Below are 23,352 nucleotides of genomic sequence, written 5' to 3' on the forward strand. Positions count from 1 at the left end.
TATAATGCCAATCCCTTTAGCTGAACCACATATTTCCGGGATTACACGCGGTCAACTTATAGAAACGACTTCTATGTCTGAGCGCATGGCTTGTAAGATTTATCAGTCAGATGCCTTCATTGCTTTACCAGGAGGTTTTGGAACACTTGAAGAAATCTTTTGTATAATCTCCTGGGCCAAGAGTAATCTCCATACCAAACCCATTGGACTTTTAAATGTTAACCATTTTTTCGATGGGTTATTCTCTTTTCTTGATCAGGCTGTGGACCAACAGTTCATTTCTCGTTCAGCAAGAAAGATTCTCATTTCTGCATCCACCATTGATAAGCTGTTAGAGAAATTACATGCTTATGTTCCACAGTACGATCCTCATGAGCCTCGGATAGACTGGTCTAAGGCAATTAGTAACAAGCGCCCAAGGGGTCCGATTAATTTAGATTTATCACTGTGAGAAATGCTCTTTATTAAGATGGCTGAGTAAGGAGTACTTTTTGTACTCTTGAGACGCATCTAGTTATTGTACAACTTGCAGAATTTTTCTTGGTTGTGTTCTTTAAAAAAAAAAAAAAACAAAAAAACAAAACAAAACTGTGGAATGTTGTTAGCAAAGTCTTTGATAAGATGGCTGAGTAAGGAGTACTTTTTGTACTCTTGAGACGCATTTTGCTTATCTTATGACTTGCATGAAATTTTTATTTTGGTGTGAAAATATAAATATATATCTATATGGTGTGCTCATTTGTTGTTTAAGTTTTAGCAGTTCACAGCAAATCTATGGACTTGTGGAGTTACAGGTATTCCTAACAACCCTGATTTATTACTGCAATTCAAGTTGGGGGGTGTAAGGTCTAGTCATGAATCATCTGGTTTATATTTAACTGTGAGTTTGTAATTACTAGTTTGTAGTCTTGTGGGAATTGATTGTCTTTATCTACTCTTATAAAAAAAAAAAAAAAAAATTATTATGTGTTTTAAATAATGCTATTCCTAAAGCTTTAAAGTTATGCACTGATAGCCGGTTAAGTTTGCAATACAAAACATGAATGCATTGATTTCTCATTTGAAAACGTTTATGCATGAGAATAAGTAATTTACATTCATCAGGGATTCAAAATTTAGAAATTGATTATCGGTCATAAAGTCAAAGGTAACAGTAATTAGCTGATTAGTACACTGTATGATCCCTCAACAGAAGTGGAGACTATTACCCAAGCAAGTGTTTGAGCCTAATAACCGTTAATTCTGAGTGAAATAACACTTACTCTAAATATGCTCTCTTGTTTATCTTATCTTTTCAATGGCTTCAAAATATCAATTCGCTTTGAATGTCTAGTATGATAGCGGATGAATTTGACTGGTTTCAAACTATGAATTAGATGACTGAGAAGCATGATAGGGGGATCAATTTCTTTCATTTTGAGCCTATTTTTTTTTCTTTAAATCAACCTCTTGTTAGCCCATTTGAGCCATTTGTAGTACAACTTCTTTCGTTACCCTTGTTTAACCCATAACCATATGAATTTTATCCAATCTGGTGTGATTTTGGGAATTAGTCTGTTTATCTATTTTCATATTTAAAAAGAAAAAGAAAAAAAAATAGAAAAAAAAAAGAAGAAAAAAAAAAGTGAAAAAAAGGGGGCAAATTCTCTTAGTTATTCAGCATAACTGTTTCAAAATGAATGCTAAAAAAAAAAAAAAAAAAATTCCCGACACACCCTTTGCACACTCTACCTTTTCTTTGACAACCCGTATTAACCTTATAGCCCCATTACAACCCAGTCTGGTCCCTTTTGATGCTATAAATCATGTGATCTCAGAATTCGAGTTTGGAGTAGGGAATCATGTTTAAATTCAGAAGTTACTCATCTAGAACATTATTCCAATCATGAAGCTATGTCAATTTCCTTATTCTTTCATGAAAATATGTTCCTTGTATTTGGGATGGCACCGAGTTTTGAACTTGTTCTGCATTTACTCTTATAACGGTGCACCCCCTTGTGTGTACACCTGAGGAATCCTTTTTATTGGAGAGAAAATCCATAGTAAGATTTGAAGTCAAAACTTCGAGGGAGTAAGTCTGTGTGTTGGTTATCCTAATTTCCATTCCTGAGATTGTATGACCTTTAACCAAAAATCTGATTTAGAATGCTAAATTATTTATTTAATTTTATGCATTTCGGTTTCGAATTTGAAATTTTTACATTCATACAGTTATTGTGAATAAAGTTTGGCAGGTGTATAATCTGATTGCTAAGGGACTAGCAATGTTTAAGTTTGGGGGTATGATTAGTGGTTAATTTTATAAAAATTTTGTTATAATTATATCCTTCTTTTGATCTTAAAAATAGTTTAAATTAGATATTAATATATATTTTATGGTTATATGCAAGTTTAAATTGAAAAATGAATGAAATGAAATTTTAAAGTAAAATTTAATAATAATAATAATAATATATAAAATTATATATAATACATATACATCATTATATGCATTCATGTAATATATATAATATAATATAATATATATATATATGTGCCATGTGTAATACATATATATAATATATAATTTATTAATAATATTAAATTATTTTTATTTTTTTTTATGCATGAAGACTTAAAGTCCATGAAGAATTCAAGTCCATGAAGAAATCAAACCCATGGAGAAATCAAGCCCATGAAGAATTCAAGTCCATGAAGAAATCAAGCACATGAAAAATTAAAGTCCATGAAGAATTTAAGCCCATGAAGAATTAAGGCCCAATTTGAGCAACCCATGGAAGATATTATTTGGAGAAGGCCCAAGGATTATTTTTAATCCTAATGAAGATTAAAAATCAATTTATAGAAATCTATTTTTATTTTTTTATGTGATAGCTTTATTAGGTGTGTTTTTTAGCTAAAATCCACTTAACTATTAGGTGGATATTATAGCTAAAATCCATTTAACTTTATGAATGCTTTATTAGGTATGTATTTTAGCTAAAATCCATTTAATATTAGGTGTGTATTATAGCTAAAATCCATTTAACTTTAAGTATGTGAGTGCCCATTAGATATAATTATGTCTAGTTGAATAATTGAAATTATGTGGTTTGTATTGCATCTTGTGGCCTATAAATAGATCACTTGATTGCATTTGTAAGTGTGATTATTATTCTTGAATCAAAGTTTAGTTGTTTCCTTATAATTCTCTCTTTGAGAATTGTTCTTGTTCTTTCCCCTTTTCTTTAGTATTCTCTCTTGTGATCTTACTTCCTTCCTTTCTTCTTTTAAATTCTTATGTCATTTATTATTACTTTATTATTCACCGCCTAAATGGACGGTTAGTTTTTGCCTTTAAATTTCTGCAATTTTCATTCTTGTCATTTAATTGTTCACCGCCTAAATGGACGGTTAGTTTCTTGCCTTTAAATTCTTGCAATTTTAATTCTTGTATTTTAATTATCTACCGCCTAAATGGCCGGTTAGTTTCTTCTATTTTAATTCCTGTCATTTAAATTATGTCATTTAAGTTGTTGTCAATTAATTTAATAGAGATGAGTAGCTAAATCTAATCTTGGGTTAAGGCAAGGACAGTGTCCAACGCCAATGATTCCCAAAGAAAGTTGCGTTTTAAATAAGTAACCTTAATTTAAATTTCAGTATGAGTGTGTATTAATTATTGAAAAATCACTAGGTTTGGATTGGAGCGTAAGCCTAACTTAGAGCTTTCATGCCATGTATGAGAGTTACTAGAACTGGAAACGCTATCATACCCAAATCCGGATGATTAATTTAGTTGTTTTGTATATTAATTGTAATTGGATTTATGGTAGTTGCTTAAATTAGAATCCCGCATATCATGTATGGGGATTGCTTAACCTAGAACTATCATCATCTCTAATTGCATTTAATAACAAATCCTCATATCTGAAATTAAATTAATGTTGCTAATCTTTTATGCTAAAATTTGGGAATCAACGGGTTGGCACTGAAATTGTCTTAACTCAAGTACTATCCAATTTTATATTCTCACTTAAAGTATTTATTTCAATTACTGCCTTAATTTATTTCCTAGTATCTGTTGTTTAAAAAACCATAAAAACCTTGTTGCCAATTTATCCAAATGCGTGTGTGCTTGTGTGACATTCTTTTTTTTTTGCCATAAATAAATCTTTCAGTGGACGACCTGGACTTATCCAGAAAGTATAAATTTAAATTTGAATTACAACTGCACTCGTACACTTACGAGTATAAACCTCTCGCCTAAATAAATAAATAAAATATAAAATTTTTATTGTGTTTTAATTGCAGGGTGAGAGTGCAGTCACTTATCATCCTCAAATTGATGGACAAATCGAAGTGGTAAACCGTACACTTTCTTCTTTACTTAGAGCTGTTGTTAATAAAAATTTGAAGAATTGAGATGAATGCTTGGCTTTTATTGAGTTTGCATGTTGTTAGAGTGTGCATAGTGCAATCAAATATTCTTCATTCGAGGTGGTTTATGGATTTAATCCCATTACACCACTTGATTTAGCACATTTTTTGCTCAATGAGCAAGTATGTTTGGATGGAGAAAGAAATCCTGACTTGATAAAGAAGTTGCATGAAAATGTGAAACAATAAATAGAAAAACGAAATGCAACTTATGAGAAAGTGGCAAACAAAGGCAAGAAACAAGTTCAAATTTCTCTAGGTGATCTTGTGTGGATTTATCTTCGAAAAAAGCGATTTCCAAGTAAAAAGAAGTCCAAACTTATGTAACATGCCGATGGTCCTTTCAAGGTATTAGAAAAAGGGTTAATGATAATGCATACAAAATTGACTTACCAGATGATTATTAAGTATCAACTACATTTAATGTGAGGGATTTAATACCTTATTTGGAGAACACTGAAGAGTTGGATTTGAGGGAAAATCTTATTCTACCCGGGGATGATGATGTGAACAATAAAGATGCGAAGGCAAGGGGCTATCCAAGAGCATATAATTCGAAGTTCTGGGCCAATTACTCACTCAAGGGCTATACAATTCCAAAAAAAACTTGAGCTATTTATTGGAAAGACTCTGTCCCATTTGAAGGAGTTAGAATTCAAAGTGAAGGAATTAAAGCCCAAATTAATCACATTGTTTACATGCTTGGTAGGTTAGTCATGAAACTGATTAGAGGGATAATTTTGATACTTTATAACTTTTGAATGACTTGGAATTATGAGGTGCCACATGTCAATAGAAAACTCAATATCTTAATTACAACTTCTTATATTCATGGGCGTCGTTTCGACTTTCTAGTTGTATTTTATAGCCGTTTCAAGTTTGGTGGTTAGTATTCATTGGGTGGAGCGGGAGTTACAGATTTGGAGCATCTTCTGTAATTTTTTTGGATATCTTTTAAATATTTGTCTTTTCTTTTGATTATTATGTTTTTCGAATTTGAATTGTGTTTTTTGTTTTAATTATTATGTCACCCATATTTGGAGGGATGTTCGTCTTTAAATATTTGTCTTTTCTTTTGATTATTATGTCTTTCACATTTGAATTGTTGTTTACTTTAATTATTATGTCACCTATACTTGGAGGGATTTTTCAACACTAATATTTATATATGTGATCTTATAATATTTTGGCATGAACATTTTTATGATAAAAGTGCAGAGAATATTTTTACATTAATTATTATCTAAGTAATTTATTTATTTAATGATGAATTTACTTTATTATTATCACTCTTTCTTTTTTTATCTTAGAGCATGATGAATCAAAATTAATATTTTTCTTATCAAATAAAAAATAATAATATTTTTTTTGTATTTTGATCACATCAACTAGTGCTACTAGTAGCCGAATGAATGCGATCAAGCGTTGAAATCTTCTTGAAATTTTAAATCTTGATGAGTCTACCTTGGCTTGGCCTCGTAAACTTGTCGTTTCAAGTCCATATTGCTGGATTTGGACTCTAATACAATTGTGGTTTCAAAATTAACATCTGATCTAATTATTTAATGGGTCTTTGTAGGTGGATTCGTCTGATGCCCAAGTTTAAATCGAATTATCCAGAATTGGTTAACTATTTGATAAATCTAGATGTGTTGTGTGACGTGGCCAAAACCAGGCCATTAGATATATGAGTGGGCTTATTTGTCCGGTAAGCTAAAGTATTTTCTTTTTTGACATTTTCTATTTTTAGGTGACCCTTTAACTAATTCAATTTTCTTGTTTTTAGAATATAAGGGTGTGTTTAATTGGGAGTTAAAAATTGGAGCAGAGTTTCAATTCCATAGAATTTTAATTCTCACCCCACCCTTTAGGAATTCTAATTCATTGATTTCAAGAAAATCTTTACTTTTTGAATTAAGATGAAATTCGAATTTCATGAAAAAAAAAATATTTGATAGAATTTCTTAGAATTTAGATAAAAAATAAATTCCACTCCCATTTTCTACCCTTATCAAACACACCTTAAATAAAATTGAATTAACTATTTAAATAAATTTTATCTTTTTATCTTATATTTATACTTATTTTTATTTTAAATAAAATTATTTAAGTTGCATTTATGAGTGCATTTACACCCCTGCTTGTACTGCCAAAGTAGAGTTATAGAAATTAAGCCTGGGCCCTCTCCCAACAAATATGTACCATTTTTACGAATATATGAAGGCAAAATTGCAATGTTTTAAAAATTGGATCGGATCGGCCGGTCGAACCCGTTTAAGTGGGAACCGGTAGTCTATTCAGTCCGATTTTATTTAAAAGGTCAATTCTTCTTCAACTCGGTCAAAATTCGGTTGGACCAGTGAACTGGAAACCGAATTGACCCCGATTTTTTTCACCCCTTACTCATTTTTAAATTTTTAATTATTAATTAATTCTATAATAACATATATAACAATTATATATGAAATATTAGTTGTATATTAGTTAATAATAACACTTTTCATAATAATATATAAAATATATATATGATATCATTCGGTCGAACCACTCCGATCTAACCGGTCGGACCAAGTGACCCATGACTCAATTAATAGGCCGATTTGCTCTCCGGTCCAATTTTTAAAACATTGCAAAATTGTTCATGCCATCTTGAGATTTAACGTAATATTATAATTTTTATTTATTGTTAAATAATTTATTTTAAATATTATAAAGTAATTAAAATATCTTTATATTTAAATATTTATTCCTTATTTTTCATTTATATTTTTTCTTAAATTTCTTCATTTATTTCATTCTCTCTTTAAATGGCCGGTAACGACAATAGCGACGGAGATAATAGCAATAAATTTTTATCTCTCTCATCATTTTTTTTTTCTTGAATTCTAGTGGAATTTTTGTTTTTATTTTTTTGAGGGGTGGCCGGTGAGGACAATAGCGACAGAGATTATAACAATAAGTCTTTATCTCTCTCATCATTTTTTTTTTTTTGGAGTTATAGTGGAATTCTTTTTTCTTTATTTTTGAAGAGAGGTGGCCAGGGACCGCAATAGTGACGGAGATTATAGTAATACGTCTTTATCTCTCTATTATTATTTTTTTTTCTTGAATTCTAGTGGAGCTCATTTTTTTTTTTTTTTAAAGAGGTGGCTGATGACAGCAATAGTGACAGAGATTATAGCTGACACCAAGCCACTCACTACCTAGTACCTATCATCCACCATCTCCCATGAACGCATCTTCTTAAATCTTGGGTGCACCTGCTGCTGCACTTCAGAGAAATCCATTTCGATGGCCGGCATTGCTGAGGCGGCGGAGAGCAGGGAGTGGTTCTTGACTGCCTACGCGCCGGACGGCGTGCCAACCTCCGATCACCTGAAACTCAGAACGGTGAAGCTAGCACTGGATGCTGATTCCATCCCCCACCAGCACGTGGCGGTCGAGGCCCTCTGGGTGGCCGTGGATCCGTTCATACGGTTCATGATGAATGGCCGGGAGGACGGCCTCTATTTTCCCCAATTTGACGTCAATCAGGTACCCTTTCGCTTCCCCATCCCCTTCCCTTTCCCTATATATGGTTTCTTCCTACATTGCACGACTAAAACACAGCTTTCTCAGTAACATAATAATCTTAGCTATTAGTCTGTTAAATATATAAACTATCGAATCACATAAAACATATTAAATTGTTGTCATAAGACTTCAAACGCCCAAATCGACTTACAATACTTTAGACGTTGCAAAAGCAGGGGCGGATCCACCGTGGAGGCAGGGGGTCGGCTGCCCCCTATGCTCAAACAATTTTTTTTTAAAAATTTATTATATTTATTTTGAGTTTATATTTTTACCCTCCAACTAATCTTTTGGTTCAAAAAATTTTGAAGGCTTAGTTATTGTGGTAATTTTACTAATTCATCCTTAAATATCATCTCTCCTTCTCACATTCTCTAACCCTTTATTTTTTATTCTTTTCAATTTATATTCTAGCTTCTTTTTATCTCTCAAATTTTGTTAATAAGTTAAGGAATATTGAAGATGAGTTTTTAATTTTCTTAAGTAAACTACTTGGGTTGTTCGATTTTTAATCGAATTGAGAAATCCTCAAATCGCAAGTAGCACGGTTTGAAGATTTTTCAAATTGTGCTGAACTATTTCGCTAAAAATATCTCACGATGCAGTCGATTTTCACGATTTGTTGATTTTTTTAAACACCCCTAACTATATGCAAAATCTCTTTACTAATTATTTATTTTTTGACATTTTAATGTCTTTAAAGTAGATTAAAAGTGATTTAACTTATTTTTCTAATTTTGATTGTTAATGAATGATGTGGATTGTGGATTAAAAGTGATTTTGATTTCTATTTATCTAGGTCTCATTGCTTATAGTTTGTTTTTGTAATCTCTGTATTTGGACAGATACAATTTAAATTAAAGAGTGTTTTTAAAGGATTACAGTGCCTTAGTAATCTTGCAGAAAATTTAGTAGTGACAAAGAAAAATAATGTGTATCCATTAGTTTATAAATTTGTGATATTAATTTTTCCTATTGCTATTGCTACAATAGAAAGAATATTTTCTGTTATGAAACTTGTCAAGATCTAGTTGCGCAATCGAATTAAAGATTAATAGTTGAATGATAATTTAATTATATATATTAAAAATAATATATTTAATAAAATTAATAATAATGTCATTATATGACGTTATCAAAATATGAAAACAAGTTGAGAATAATTTTAATAATTTATTAATATATTTTTTTTAATTTTTTTACTATTTAATTTTTATCTACTCAAATAAAAATTTCTCGCTTCTACTTGTGCAAAAGGAAATGTAAGAATCCATTTGATTGCACTTTTGGTTTTATTTACTATTTTCTTGAAATTGTTATGAGGCAGGTCATAAAGGGATTTGGATTAGCAAGGGTAATTCGGTCCACAGACGATAAATTCTCCGAGGGTGATACCGTAATTGAATCTTTTCTACCCATAGCTGAATATAGTGTTATACCGACGGCGTCCCTTCGAAAGGTTGATCCAAAGGCCGAGATTGCCTTGTCGGATTATCTAGGCCCTCTTGGTACTTTTTTTACTGTCAAATTACCATATCGTACACTATCTTCTGGGCTAACCTCTGTTGATTTACAAGTTTATCCATGACGTATAATATAGGATTGCCGGGATTTACTGCATGGGTTGGAATAGAGTTGATTGCAAACCCAAAGCCAGGCTCCACCGTGTTCATATCGGCGGCGGCTGGAGGTGTTGGAATGCTCGCCGGACAGTTGGCGAAATTTAGAAGCTGTCGAGTCATTGGAAGCACTGGGTTGGATGAAAAGGTATATTAATTTATTAAATCTGTTACTGTTGGTCCACCAACTCGGACTCACGAACACGATCCAATTTATAAATTTAAGTTGTGTTTTTTTGTTATTTTTAATTTATTTTTATTTTTTAATTTTTTAAAATAATAAAAATACATTTACTTTGTCATTTTTAAAAATGTATATTTAAAAACAAGAAAAGAAATTTGTAAAGGAAATGGTTTTGGTTGTTTTCAACCAAAATAATCTCTATTCAAAACATGAAAAACACAATCTATTTTCTATATTTTATCTCTAAAAAAGAAAAGTGAAAAAAAGAATGAAAAAAAGAAGAAAAATTTATTTTTAAATTTTAAAAATAAAATTATATATTTATTTAAAATTTAAAAAATATAGTATATCTATATTATAATTAAAAATATAAGATAACATATATATTATTAAGTATATTACACATATTATGTATAATAATATTTAATATAAATTATCACTAGATGTAATATAAATTAAATTAAAACTCAAAACTAAAAATTAATTAATGAATAAATTTAAAAATATAAAATTAATTTAAAAATAAATTTAAAATTCAAAACTTAAAATTAAAAACGCAAAAAGAATGTAGTTTTAGAGATTTAATTAATAATTAGTTGGATGACATATTTAATAATATAAAATATATGCAATGCTATATTTATATGTAAGTTTAATATTTTAAAAGAGATAATGGTTAAATATTATGGCAAAATTAAACAGAAGTGTTCATCTAAAAAAGAATGAAGAAATCATGCATAGAGCGTTAATAGCATATGGTCTCGAGAGAAATTAATAGTGACACGTCACTAACTTAACAAATTCAATATGAACGTATCAATTTTTTAATGGTAGTTGGCGTATCAATTAGTTGCAGGGCGGGTCCTAGGCGATAATAAATTTTTCTTGAGAAGGGGGGGGGGGGAGAAGGTTCAGTGAAGTCCTAGGCGATAATAAATTTTTCTTGAGAGGGGGTGGGTTTGGTGTATTTTTTAGGGGTTCCAAATTTTTAAGGGCTCTAGACATAAGCCTTAGTTGCCTATGAGTTGGGCCAGCCTTCGTCATTAAAACAGGAGGACTTATGCTTTCCTCGTACGTCAATTAATGTCTCCTCGTACGTCAATTAATGTCTTCCGAGGGACATGACCACCTTTAAGAATCGAGTAAATTACTTACTTTTCTAATTAATGTCATTACCGTCTAACATGTGATGTGGCTCTTATCAAATGAGGCCCCATTGAGACCTACACGAGCTTGTGCCTACACACAATCGGCGCTCGGCTAGAGCACACTGCCCATCGCATCATACAGTCAGTCCTCTGCAACTGATTGGTTTTGATGAAGACACACCTCTTCAACAGTAGTGGTTGTCTTATATAGTCTAGGATCCATCTTTGGTTTTGGGTCATCGTCGAGCTTGGGGTACCCTTAATTAGTGCAATATGTATGCATTTTATCTGTTTCTCTCTTCATATATTATGCAATATATTATTATTATTATTATTATTATTATTATTAATTTTCATATATATGTGTTTGCTTTGATCTCTTTGCTTGGTAGGTGAAACTTTTGAAAGAGTTGGGGTATGACGATGCATTCAACTACCACAAAGAGACTGATCTTGATACTGCTTTATCCAGGTAATTTATTCCCTTTTAAAACAAAATTCAAAAGCAGTAACTAATTTCTCTTTTTATTTTATATAAAAAGGTTATTACAATTCTTTTTGGGCATGCAAGTAAGAAAGACTATTGCAATTTATGTTATCTTTAAGAATGAATATTTACAGAGGAGGCTGCTGATATTTACTAAGTTACAATGCATAAAGCCCTACCATTTTGAAAATTATATATATATATATAGATATATTCATAGATCCCATCCATAAAACAAATGTTCAAAACCTGTAAATTTAACAATAGAAGGTAATCTGATGTATACTACTCATTAACAGTGATAGTTTGGGTAATTTCAGTATCTTGAGGGGCAGTCCCTTTATCTATACCAAATCTAAGGGGTAAGGGAACAAAATGTGTTTTTTCCTTAAGCAGCATACACTATTCCTATAATCTCCTTTTAAACTCTCGCTTTTTCTTGTATATAGTCGTAGATCATTAATTATCTGGGTTTCCTAATTCATATATATGTATATATATAAATAAATAATACAGGTATTTCCCTAATGGCATTGATGTGTACTTGGACAATGTTGGTGGGAAGATGCTAGAGGCAGTTCTCAACCATGTCAACACTGGAGCTTGCATTCCACTTTGTGGCATGATATCTCAGTATAACAAGGTTAATATATATTCATCATCTTCCTCATGTTGCTCATACAGATGCATCTTCAATCTCACCAAAATTTTAATATATATATATGTATAAATGCATGTTCGATATTTTGTACATGCAGACGTGGACTGAGAGAGAAGGGGTGAGGAACCTAATGAACATGGTGGGAAAAAGTGTCACAATGCAAGGCTTTCTCGTTTCATCGTATTTCGATCGTTTCGGGGAGTTCACTGAGAAGATGGAAACGTACATGATTGACGGAAAGATCAAGTCCCAAAGCACAATTTACCATGGGATTGAGAGCTTCTTGGAGGCTTTTGCTTCCATCTTCTCAAGCTCTAATGTTGGAAAAGTTATCATTCAAGTTCGTCCTTAACTTCGACTTAATTTACTTTTTATCCTTTTTAGTGTTTGTATTAACATAATGTATGTCATAATTTTATTTGCCGTAAAAGAACAAAATTGTACTTTTGAATTTTTAGTTATATATTTCATGTGATATATTTTGAGAACGAGAGTATTTATCTAAGGGTGTGTTTGATTGCAAGTAGAGCTGGTCTTGGGTTTTCTAAGATCTAGGGCAAATTTACTCAAGTGTGCCCCTTTATATAAATTGAATAAAAAATAATAAAAATTATCAACTAATTAATTTCTTATTTCACCCATTATATAAATTAATTGTTTCTCACATTTCTCAATTATTTCACCCATTATCTTTAATTATTTTGTCACACTTCTTAATTGTTTTTTACTAAATCTCACCCATAATCTTTAATTATTTTTTTACATCTTACTTTGTCCTCCACATTTCTCAATTATTTCTCTCACTATCTTTAATTATTTTGTTATTTTAATTATTTTTCACTAAATCTTTTTTTAAATAAATTATTCTTTCATTTAGTTCATTAATTTTAAACTTACTTACTTAGCTTTTTTTTTTTTTTTTTAACTTAGCCCATTAACTCTAAGCCCATTTATTTAGCCTAGTCCATTAACTCTAACCCCATTTAGTTAGCCTTTCCTCTTTCAACTTAGCCCACTAACTCTAAACTCATTAGTTTTTTTCAATTATAATATCCAATTGACGTAAAAAATAACACAAAAAATTAATTATTATTATTTTCAAAATACTAGGATATTACAGTGAAGTTCTTAGAAGCATTTGCTTATGTCATCAAATACAAAAAGGAAAATTTAAATGTAGTGGCAAATGCATTATCACAGAGGTATGCTCTAATCACCACGATGAATGCTAAACAATCAGGGTTTGAATTGATTAAAAATCAATATGTGGATGATCCAACATTTGCTTTTACTTATTTAGTTTGTGAAAAAGGGGTTGTGTAAGCACCCCCGCCCAGATATCCCCGACCACCCGGACTACCCAAACGGGAGCGCCTACGGGAGGAGAAAAGTAATAAACACAGAGACAAAGACCACCCTGGCATGCATACACGAAAATGAGAACAACGGAAGCAAAGTTAAACGCATGCATGCACTACGGGTACACCGCTAACACAGCGGTCACAAGATCAATAAATGAAAACAAACTCTTGTGCCAACATACACGAGACTCGAGGAAAGACTTGGCACAATACAAAATGACAGAGTAAACCCTACTCAGACATCAGAGTTGACAGGGATTGATGGAACTGCCTGTACACCATACTAACTTGGTCGCTAGACGCTGACTCCCTTGCTCGGACCCACGCTGGTACTACCTGGAATGATGGAAAGCAAAGTGAGTCTAGAGACTCAGCAAGCATAAAGAAAAGAAAGGCTGAAGGCTGAACATAACCAGAAAACTCTCCTCAAATAAACCCCCAGGTACACACAAGGCATGAGACGCTACAACACAGTAGTATAGCATAATAAAAGCACATACCGGTCCTTGGGGCCCACACAAGACACACGGCACCCAAGTCCCATACCAACCTGCCGCTGCCCTGAAAGGCAACAAATATCTCCACAAACCTGCGCGCGCAATCTCGGGTCGGTACTCCCGTCACCCATATCTGTCGGTACTCCCGACAACCGAGCCATAGGCTCTCTCGGAACGGTACTCCCGTCCGAGAACTAAATACTACCAGTATCCATGCAATGCACATATAAATGCAATGACGTAGTGAGCATCAACGTGATACAAGGCGCCCATACATCCAGGCATTAGGCCATGCTCCGCCCACATAGTAAACCACACGCCATGCATATACCGCACTGGATGCAACCTAACCAGGTTAGAATGTCCGTATCCAAGCATACTCAATAAATGAATATCCCAACATGCTTCCCGTACCCATGTGCATATCAAATCATGAACAGTAATACAAGGTATCTAATCATGCAGTAAATCACATACCGGCAGAGCTAGTCAGCAGTGCCCGGCACCGGTCAACGGTTAGTGACTAGGAGTGTCCGCCCAACCGTCCTCTTCAGGGCCGTACCGTAGTCTACCCCAACGTCACCAAACGGTTGACCCCTGCCCCACTGCTCAATAGCTCTAACCAAATCATAAGTAAATCCGAGAAAAACCGTAAATAAAACTCGCATGACTAGGAACCTAGTTCCCCAACTGGGTTCAGCATTATTCCAAAAGGAATGAGGGCAGTACAAACCCCCGTAGGCTCACAACGAATAAAATTATAGAAGTCTCGGATTTAATTTAAATTAAAACAAATGAATAATAGTTCAACCAATAAGGCAAGGTGCCGAATTAAAGTAAGAGAGGTGATAAAATATAGGAAATCACGGGGTCTCTCACGGGAACTAAAAGTCAGGAAGAGAGGGTTAAGAGCGTGCCTTTACACGACAGTTCCTTGCTTTTCTTACACACCCGCTGCGAAGTAAAACGTTCGCTGGCAATAAATAAAATCGTAGCTTTAATTAAATAAATCTACCGTGTAATATAATTAATTTAGCCGTCTAAAATCCCACGTAAGCACACCACAATTAATATCTCAACGAGTTTCATATTTATTTTAAATTAAATCACGCTAATAAAATCCTCGAAGCAGCTTAATAAATTAAATTTAAATCAAATGACTCAAAATTCCATAATTAATAAACGAGCCGAAACAGACGAAGGGAGAGTATAAAATACGAGAAATCATAGGGTTTCTCACGGGAATTAAAGAATACGAGGAAAGGGTTAGGAACTTGCCTGAAACTAGCTGATTCCGACTTCTCTCAAGCTCCCGAGGTAAATTAAATCATTTACTAGCAAATAACACAATCGGGACCCAAATTAATTAATTTTAATCGCATAAAATTTATAATTTAAACATATCAGGCTTCTACTAATTTTTACCCACGTACCTGATCAATTCCTTTGCTGAAAAATCCCAAAATTCTTTTTTTTTTCTTTTCTTTCTTCTTCTTCTCTTCTTCTTCCTTTCTTCTCCCACGCCCCTGCTTCAGCCGCGGCCATGGCCGCCGCACCCGCGCACACACGCGGCTGCCGCTGTCGTTGCAACTGCAATCGGCCGCCCTCACCTACCGCTACCGCGCCGCCTTGACCGCCGCGAGCCTGCTGCTTCGCCTTTGCCGCTGCTATAAGTTGCTCGGCTGCTATGACCGAGCTTCACTCGAAGCTTCCATGGCTGCCACCACCCTCTCTCCCTCATTCCATCTCTCTTTCTCACTCTCTCAATCTCTTCCTCTCCCTTTCGATCTCTCCCTCACTTGGCCGAGCGCAGCTGTAACGACCTGCTCCCACTTACGGCGTCACCGGTAAATAATCGACCTGATTAGTCACCCGACAAACCACGACTGAAGGGTTGGACTATGTTTCAACAGGAAACGCCCTAGGTGGGAACTAGGCTTCGTCCTTCCCTTCGCTCCACTCGGGAATCGGTCCCAACTCAATCAAGAAAACACAGTGGACCGAGACCCGAAACTCGAGTGGGCGTCACCTCTCTTCAGCTCGCCCCATAGCAAGCCAGAGGTGACCCAGGCACAAAGCTAGCATAACAAACACTTCGCTGAGCATTGGGGATTGATAAGAACATACCTCACTTATCATTACTCGGTCCGAAACTCGGCCTCTCCAACTAAGCCATAGATAACGAATAATCTCACAATCATTTATGACACTATAATGATTACAACAATTAAACACATCTAGTGCTCAATATCGTTTACATTCAATCACATAAATACAAGAATCAAAATACAGGAGAGTACACATCCACACATCTCAGGCAACAAGCTAATTGCCCCAACAGCCTCCCGGCACCATCCCTGCTTGCATCTGGACTTGCATCATCTGGCTCGAAGCCTCATTTTTGCCTCGGCGAGAACGCCAGCCCGAACTCCGAGCTCTTCTAGGATTATCGCCTTCCCGATCGAACCTAGAGGCAAACACACAAAAACCCAACCCATAAACATTCGGCATTAACCCAATGCCCTCTATTTCGTCACTCATTGCAAAATCACCATTAACACTATTTCCAAACAACGAACCACGGCATACACCAGCCGTTAATAATTTCCAAACAACCTCGACCCAGGGTTTAATCCAACAATTAAATTACTTTACACATTTTAATATCTCACATAAAGGAAATATTTTGAAGAGAATTAATTAACTCACCTCAATTAATCTGGAAGAGAAAATTAGCTAATCGCCCATATTGGCATCGCCTATTGGACTGCCATAATGCCCTCGGATTCCCATATCGAACCTCCGGCCCAATCCTCGAGCCTCAAATTAATTTCCATGGCTTTCACCCATTTTTCTAGAAATTTTTGGAATTTTTCCCTATTTTCTCCCTTATTTCCTTTTCTTTTATTTTCTTTTTTTCTTTTTATTTTTTTTTTCTTTTCTTTTCTAATTTTCCTTCTCATCCACTGTTCTTCTTCTCCACCTTCTTCCACGCAGCTCCTTCTTCCTCTTCATTTTCCTCTCCCGCGTGCGACCTGCGCATGGCTCCGCTAGCCACCCGCCGCTACTTGCCTCCGTCGAACGCCGCCGCCTGCTAGCATGTCTCCTCCGGCCACCACGCAACTGCTGCCCGTCGCCCGCTTCGCTGTTGCAGCTGCTGCGCGCAGCCATGGCCGCGCTTGGCTGCTGCAACAGCAGCTTCGCAACTGCCTTGGCCGCGTCCCCGGCCATCCCCGACACTTCCTTGCGCCCCTACGCTTGCTGATGACGTCCTGCGTGCGTCCCCTGACGCTGACCAGCAGCTGGAACAGCAGCGAAGCTGCTGCCATGGCTGCTCGCCTTTGCTGCCTACAGCCCACATCGATGCCTCCGCGTGCCATCGCACCACCTTAGTTGTTTCTCCCGCGAGCCACCAGCCACTTGCGGCCACCATCGGCCGCCAAGCTCGTCATCGCATCACCTAGCCACGGCCGCCTCTGCTTCGCTGCATTGCGGCTTCCATGGCCGCCACTGTCCGCAATTTCAGGCCGGCCCATCTCCTTCTCGAGCAACTCTCCCTCTCGCGATCTCTATCTCGCAACCTCTCTGCATCTCACTTCCATTGGTCTCGGCCATTGCTCTCTCATGAGCTCTCTTCCTCCTCTGCTTTGGTTTCAAATTTTGAAATATGAGCAGAGCGCCACATATCTATATATGTATATATAATTGCACATTAACCCCCTTTAACATCATTAATCCCACTTAAGAAATTTTAATTACACTTGAGACTTTTAATAATAACACTTTGACCCTCCAAGGCTTAATTAAATTATCATCAAGCCACGCTACATCTCGATTTATCAAAAATTAATAGCCGACCGCTATTCGGGAATACTGACCTCGTCCCTGCGCCTACACGGGACCTTTATTCGTCTCGAAAATACTTAAGGGTTGCCTTACTCAGAAAACCGAACCACCCCTAAGGTCCCCTCAGCTTCCGGGAGGTCCTCTCCGACTATTCGGTAATGACACCCACTCAGGCTTATACAGAATTTATTTCGAAAATTATTTCCGATCGGACTGCTTTCAACGCCATTTATCTTCATCCCGAGATGCTCGCCAATTTCTTGCCCTCTTCCCTGGACATCCAAGTCCCGAGACACTCCCAGCCGCCAATTCGACAATTTTTATTAATTAATTTATCAAGATTGACCCTTGGGCTTTTCGAACCGCCCGAGGTCCTGACAAAATAATCCAAAAATTATTTATTTTCAATACCATGTAATACCGGGTATTACAGCAGCCACCTCCCTCTCTCCTCTGTTTCTCCATTCAGCCAGAAGCTTCAAGAAGCTTCAATGAGAGACACAAAGAAAATAGCAAATTTTTTTGATGCTTAGCACACCAACACACGCGCATCCCCTCAAATTTTAACACAAATTAATTAATTTAATTTAATTTAATTAATTGGGGATATTACAATTCTCCCCTCCTTATTAGAATTTCGTCCTCGAAATTCGCGCTCAGTCCATGTCCTCAAGATACGCTCACAACTCTCATGATATTACTCAACTTCACATCTGGGACATTCCATATCATCATTTTTCAGTTCCCACAACTCCTTAATCTATCACCTTTATTGGATTACGTTATGGCCACTGATACCTCAACCGACGTAAGGAACGTCGTCATTCATAACTCATCATGGTTCGCCTATTACAATATGGTAATCCAACTGTTCCTCAAAACTATCTTGCATTTCTATCGCACTTCCGTTTAATACTATCTCGAACACATATCAATCTCAATAATAAATCGATTCATAGCACAAAGCCCCAAGCAAATGCAACTAACTGCAAATACAACCGGTAGTAACAGAGGTGAAGCCACCCTCTTGCATGACGAAAGGTTAATACTCGGTAACGTGATTAAGAAACGGTACTACATACTCAATCAAGAATTCAGCAGCAATATCCTTTAGTCTGACTTTTTCAACTGATTCTTAACCAGATACACATCATTTTCTCAGTAGCACTTTCTCCCACAATTGCCACGAATGCTCAGGGTCCCGTCAGTAAATATAGGTAGCCATTCAATCAGGATTATTGAGGAATAAACGTTATCCACTCAATATATCTAGAGATCTAAAATGTCACCCGATAGTCTCCTCTCCTTAAAGGAATCGGCACATCCAATTAAGGGTTCCTATTATAACTCATTCGATGATCACCAACCCTTAATCTTGTCCTTGCTACTGATCTTAACTCCCAATAGCTAATTGGGTCGTACCTCATCTTGATTATTAATTATTAACCGTGACCTCCTCAAGACTTTATACGGTAGCTAGGACTCGATCTTTAGTACCGGTGTTATCTGCTCTGAAGCCTGCTCGACTAAAAGCAACTCATTGTACCAGTAGTCATTCTAGTCCACTAGGCATCTCATAGGTCTTGCTTTTGGGGAGAAGCAACTTAAAGATGTGGGTTAAGCATTCTTCTAGCTGGCATAACAAGCCATGTCATGCTTTTGTCGATGTACCACTTGACCAGCACCCAGGGGAATCTCATCTCCTCAACCGGTCAATAACCGACCCTAGGGCATGTGGTTCGTGGTCAGTACCGCGCGTACTCATAGCAACCATTATCCTTACAACAGAACCCAATAGTTACCTAGCCATACAACTAACTTCGGTCCTAGACATACACTCGAGTATCTCCTGCAATCTTAGAGGGGTTTTCTTATTTCTAATTCACTTATCACGAATGCTCCACGGTAGCCCAAAACGTCTACTACCACTTTTGCTTTACCCTATTTATTACAAAATCTCACAACTTTAGTCCTTCGTCACGCTAATCGCGGCGTCACTTGTACTTCACTCCACCTATGAGAACTAAACACCTCTACACCCTAGCCAGGTAGTGATGCCAAATCTCCAAACAGCATAACCGCTGTAAACTCCAAGTTCACAAGTCCATAATAATCCCTCAATAAATTCCCATCACAGATCCCTCTTGGGACTTTGTATTGGTGTTCCGAGTTATCCATCTAGATTTGATTAAACTTAGGGTGGATGCCCTAAACCTCCAAGAAAATGCAAACCCCTCAGAACCTCAATTTACCGCCATACCTCATCACATAACACATCTCTCGAGACAATTTAACTGTTAATTACACACGAACTACCACATTACCCAACATTCAGTTTCCCGTCTCAGTACACCATGTACACATCTCGGTACCTACGGGTCTACCATTTACCATCGGACTCCTATAGCACATTTTCCACCATGTGGGACCTTCCCGTACCACTCCTGGCAAAATTCAATCATAAACCTCCAGATCACATTCTACCACGACCTCATCTCTCATGAGATTAACACAAGCCTTAATAGGGCGTCGACAACACCTGGTGAGACCAAGGAACTCCAGACCTCTTTAGAAAACACCTCAGAGTTAGCCCGACAAATCATCTGCTCGGGAGAGAAGACATCTATGCATTAAGGCTGCTCGGTTCAATTGCAGGGTCAATCCCTTACTAAGGCAACCTCCCTGGTAAATCTCCAAGAAAATCTAGAGTATCCCTCACTCATTCACAACCGAGAAAAGAATCCAACTATACACACCCTCATCATAAACAACGCATACCCTAATTGAAGCCTTAAGAGTTTCCTTAATCACTCATTTAAATGAGGTATGTGTTATCCCTAATCTACATCATTGATAGATAATGATTAGGGACCTAACAAATCCACCGCAAATCAAGTGTCCGATCCACTCGATCTTAGAGAAAACAATTCGCAACCAAATCGTCCATCGCAGGTTTGGCCTGTGACTTTCTAGGTCCATACTATTCATCACATCAAGTCACCAGGATACTCTTGCTAATAGCAATAATTACTTGATTCCTAAGGATCCCAAGGCTCACAAGTCTACTAAATATATCTCATTACATGATACCCTCAAACATTGTACCTGATGCTTCCCACACCATTCCCATCCTTACAAAACTCGTAATTTACAACCACACATTTGCATTATGGCCCCCCCCTAATAATCTCACTAACTAGAACTCTCCTTATCACCCCTGGCAACCGAGATAGCTTCCTCTGCCAGGTACGCTAAGTCCTCATTGCTAGCTATGCTAGAACTGGGTCCAACGGGTCCCTCTAGTGGTTATGACGACACCCTCACAATGGCTCAGACTGACTAGGTGTCAGGTAGTGCTCCAATCCTAGGCACACTCTTTACCGATCCCTAGTAAGGCTCCCAAATGGTAGCTTATTGCCTCACAGCCCTGGCAAAAACATCATAATGAGAACGAAGGCCCACATCGTTCATCATTGCTTCAGTCAGTCGCCTCCACACGTCATTCATGTGCTCATGGGCGAACAGGACTTGTCGTTCTAACAATCCCCACAAGATCTCGTGAATCATTTCTTAAGACACCTCGTCAAGCCAATACATATAACTCAATAGGTATTCCTTTTTCGTCTCGCCCGCCTCCCCATCCTGAAGCAAACTCCTGCTCCCACTGACACCATAAACAATCCAATACTGAGAGATCATCCGAGTTAGGTAAGGGTACACTGGGATCTAGGCCTTCGGGTCCTATTGGGAATACTCAAAATCTGTAAAAACCACTAAATATCAGGCAAATATATTCCAACCTCTTACCCAAACACTTAGGGCAGGCACAAGTCTTAAAGAAATCCCATTCATACCACTTCACAGTCCCATTCTAACATGCACTAATCACCCCTGCACGAACATAAATTGGGACACAACCAAACCCTATTCAATTCACCTAGACATCTCCAACTCTACCCGACAACCTTGGTGTACAGGAACTCGTCCCTCAAAACTGACTCAAACAACGCTCTGATACCAACATGTAAGGACCCCCGCCCGGATATCCCCAACCACCCGGACTACCCGAACGGGAGCGCCTACGGGAGGAGAAAAGTAATAAACACAGAGACAAAGACCACCTTGGCATGCATACACGAAAATGAGAGCAACGGAAGCAAAGCTAAACGCATGCATGCACTACGGGTACACCGCTAACACAGCGATCACAAGATCAATAAATGAAAACAAACTCCTGTGCCAACATACACGAGACTCGAGGAAAGACCTGACACAGTACAAAATGACAGAGTAAACCCTACCCAGACATCAGAGTTAACAGGGATTGACGGAACTGCCTGTACACCATACTGAGCTAGACGCTGACTCCCTTGCTCGGACCCACGCTGGTACTACCTGGAATAATGGAAAGCAAAGTGAGTCGAGAGACTCAGCAAGCATAAAGAAAAGAAAGGCTGAAGGCTGAACATAACCAGAAAACTCTCCTCAAATAAACCCCCAGGTACACACAAGGCATGAGATGCTACAACACAGTAGTATAGCATAATAAAAGCACATACCGGTCCTTGGGGCCCACACAAGACACACGGCACCCAAGTCCCATACCAACCTGCCGCTACCCTGAAAGGCAACAAATATCTCCACAAACCTGCGCGCGTAATCCCGAGTCGGTACTCCCGTCACCCATATCCATCAGTACTCCCGACAACTGAGCCATACGCTCCCTCGGAACGGTACTCCCGTTCGAGAACTAAATACTACCAGTATCCATGCAATGCACATATAAATGCAATGGCATAGTGAGCATCAACGTGATACAAGGCGCCCATACATCCAGGCATCAGGCCATGCTCAGCCCACATAGAAAACCACACGCTATGCATATACCGCACTGGATGCAACCTAACAAGGCTAGAATGTCCGTGTCCAAGCATACTCAATAAATGAATATCCCAACATGCATCCCGTATCCATGTGCATATCAAATCATGAACAGTAATACAATGTATCTAATCATGCAGTAAATCACATACCGGCAGAGCTAGTCAGCAGTGCCCGGCACCGGTCAACGGTCAGTGACTAGGAGTGTCCGCCCAACGGTCCTCTTCAGGGCCATACCGTAGTCTACCCCAACGTCACCAAACGGTTGACCCCTGCCCCACTGGTCAATAGCTCTAACCAAATCATAAGTAAATCTGAGAAAAACCGTAAATGAAACTCGCACGACTAGGAACCTAGTTCCCCAACTGGGTTCAGCATCATTCCAAAAGGAATGGGGGCGGTACAAACCCCCGTAGGCTCACAACGAATAAAATTATAGAAGCCTCGGATTTAATTTAAATTAAAACAAATGAATAATAGTTCAACCAATAAGGCAAGATGTCGAATTAGAGTAAGAAAGGTGATAAAATACAGGAAATCACGGGGTCTTTCATGGGAACTAAAAGTCAGGAAGAGAGGGTTAAGAGCTTGCCTTTACACGGCCGTTCCTTGCTTTTCTTATGCACCCGCTGCGAAGTAAAACGTTCGCTGACAATAAATAAAATTGCAGCTTTAA

The 23,352-nt window shown here is 37.0% G+C and overlaps 1 protein-coding gene across 2 annotated transcripts in view; it reads left to right on the forward strand.

Annotated features, from left to right (window-relative positions):
* The first annotated feature begins 7,614 nt into the window (after positions 1-7,614).
* The window catches only part of LOC127792630 (2-alkenal reductase (NADP(+)-dependent)-like), a 28,595-nt gene continuing 12,857 nt past the window's right edge, over positions 7,615-23,352 (forward strand). The window contains exons 1-6 of one of the 2 annotated variants that reach the window (XM_052323213.1): positions 7,618-7,953; positions 9,320-9,500; positions 9,593-9,759; positions 11,336-11,415; positions 11,947-12,073; positions 12,189-12,579. In XM_052323213.1, coding sequence (XP_052179173.1) covers positions 7,711-7,953; positions 9,320-9,500; positions 9,593-9,759; positions 11,336-11,415; positions 11,947-12,073; positions 12,189-12,443 — 1,053 coding nt within the window. In that variant the 5' untranslated portion in view covers positions 7,618-7,710 and the 3' untranslated portion in view covers positions 12,444-12,579. Of the gene's footprint in view, positions 7,954-9,319; positions 9,501-9,592; positions 9,760-11,335; positions 11,416-11,946; positions 12,074-12,188; positions 12,580-23,352 lie in introns of those variants that run through there. The other variant, XM_052323215.1, reaches the window with a different exon arrangement.

This window comes from Diospyros lotus, chromosome 15 (assembly GCF_014633365.1).
Source record: "Diospyros lotus cultivar Yz01 chromosome 15, ASM1463336v1, whole genome shotgun sequence".
Classification (NCBI taxonomy): Eukaryota; Viridiplantae; Streptophyta; class Magnoliopsida; order Ericales; family Ebenaceae; genus Diospyros; species Diospyros lotus.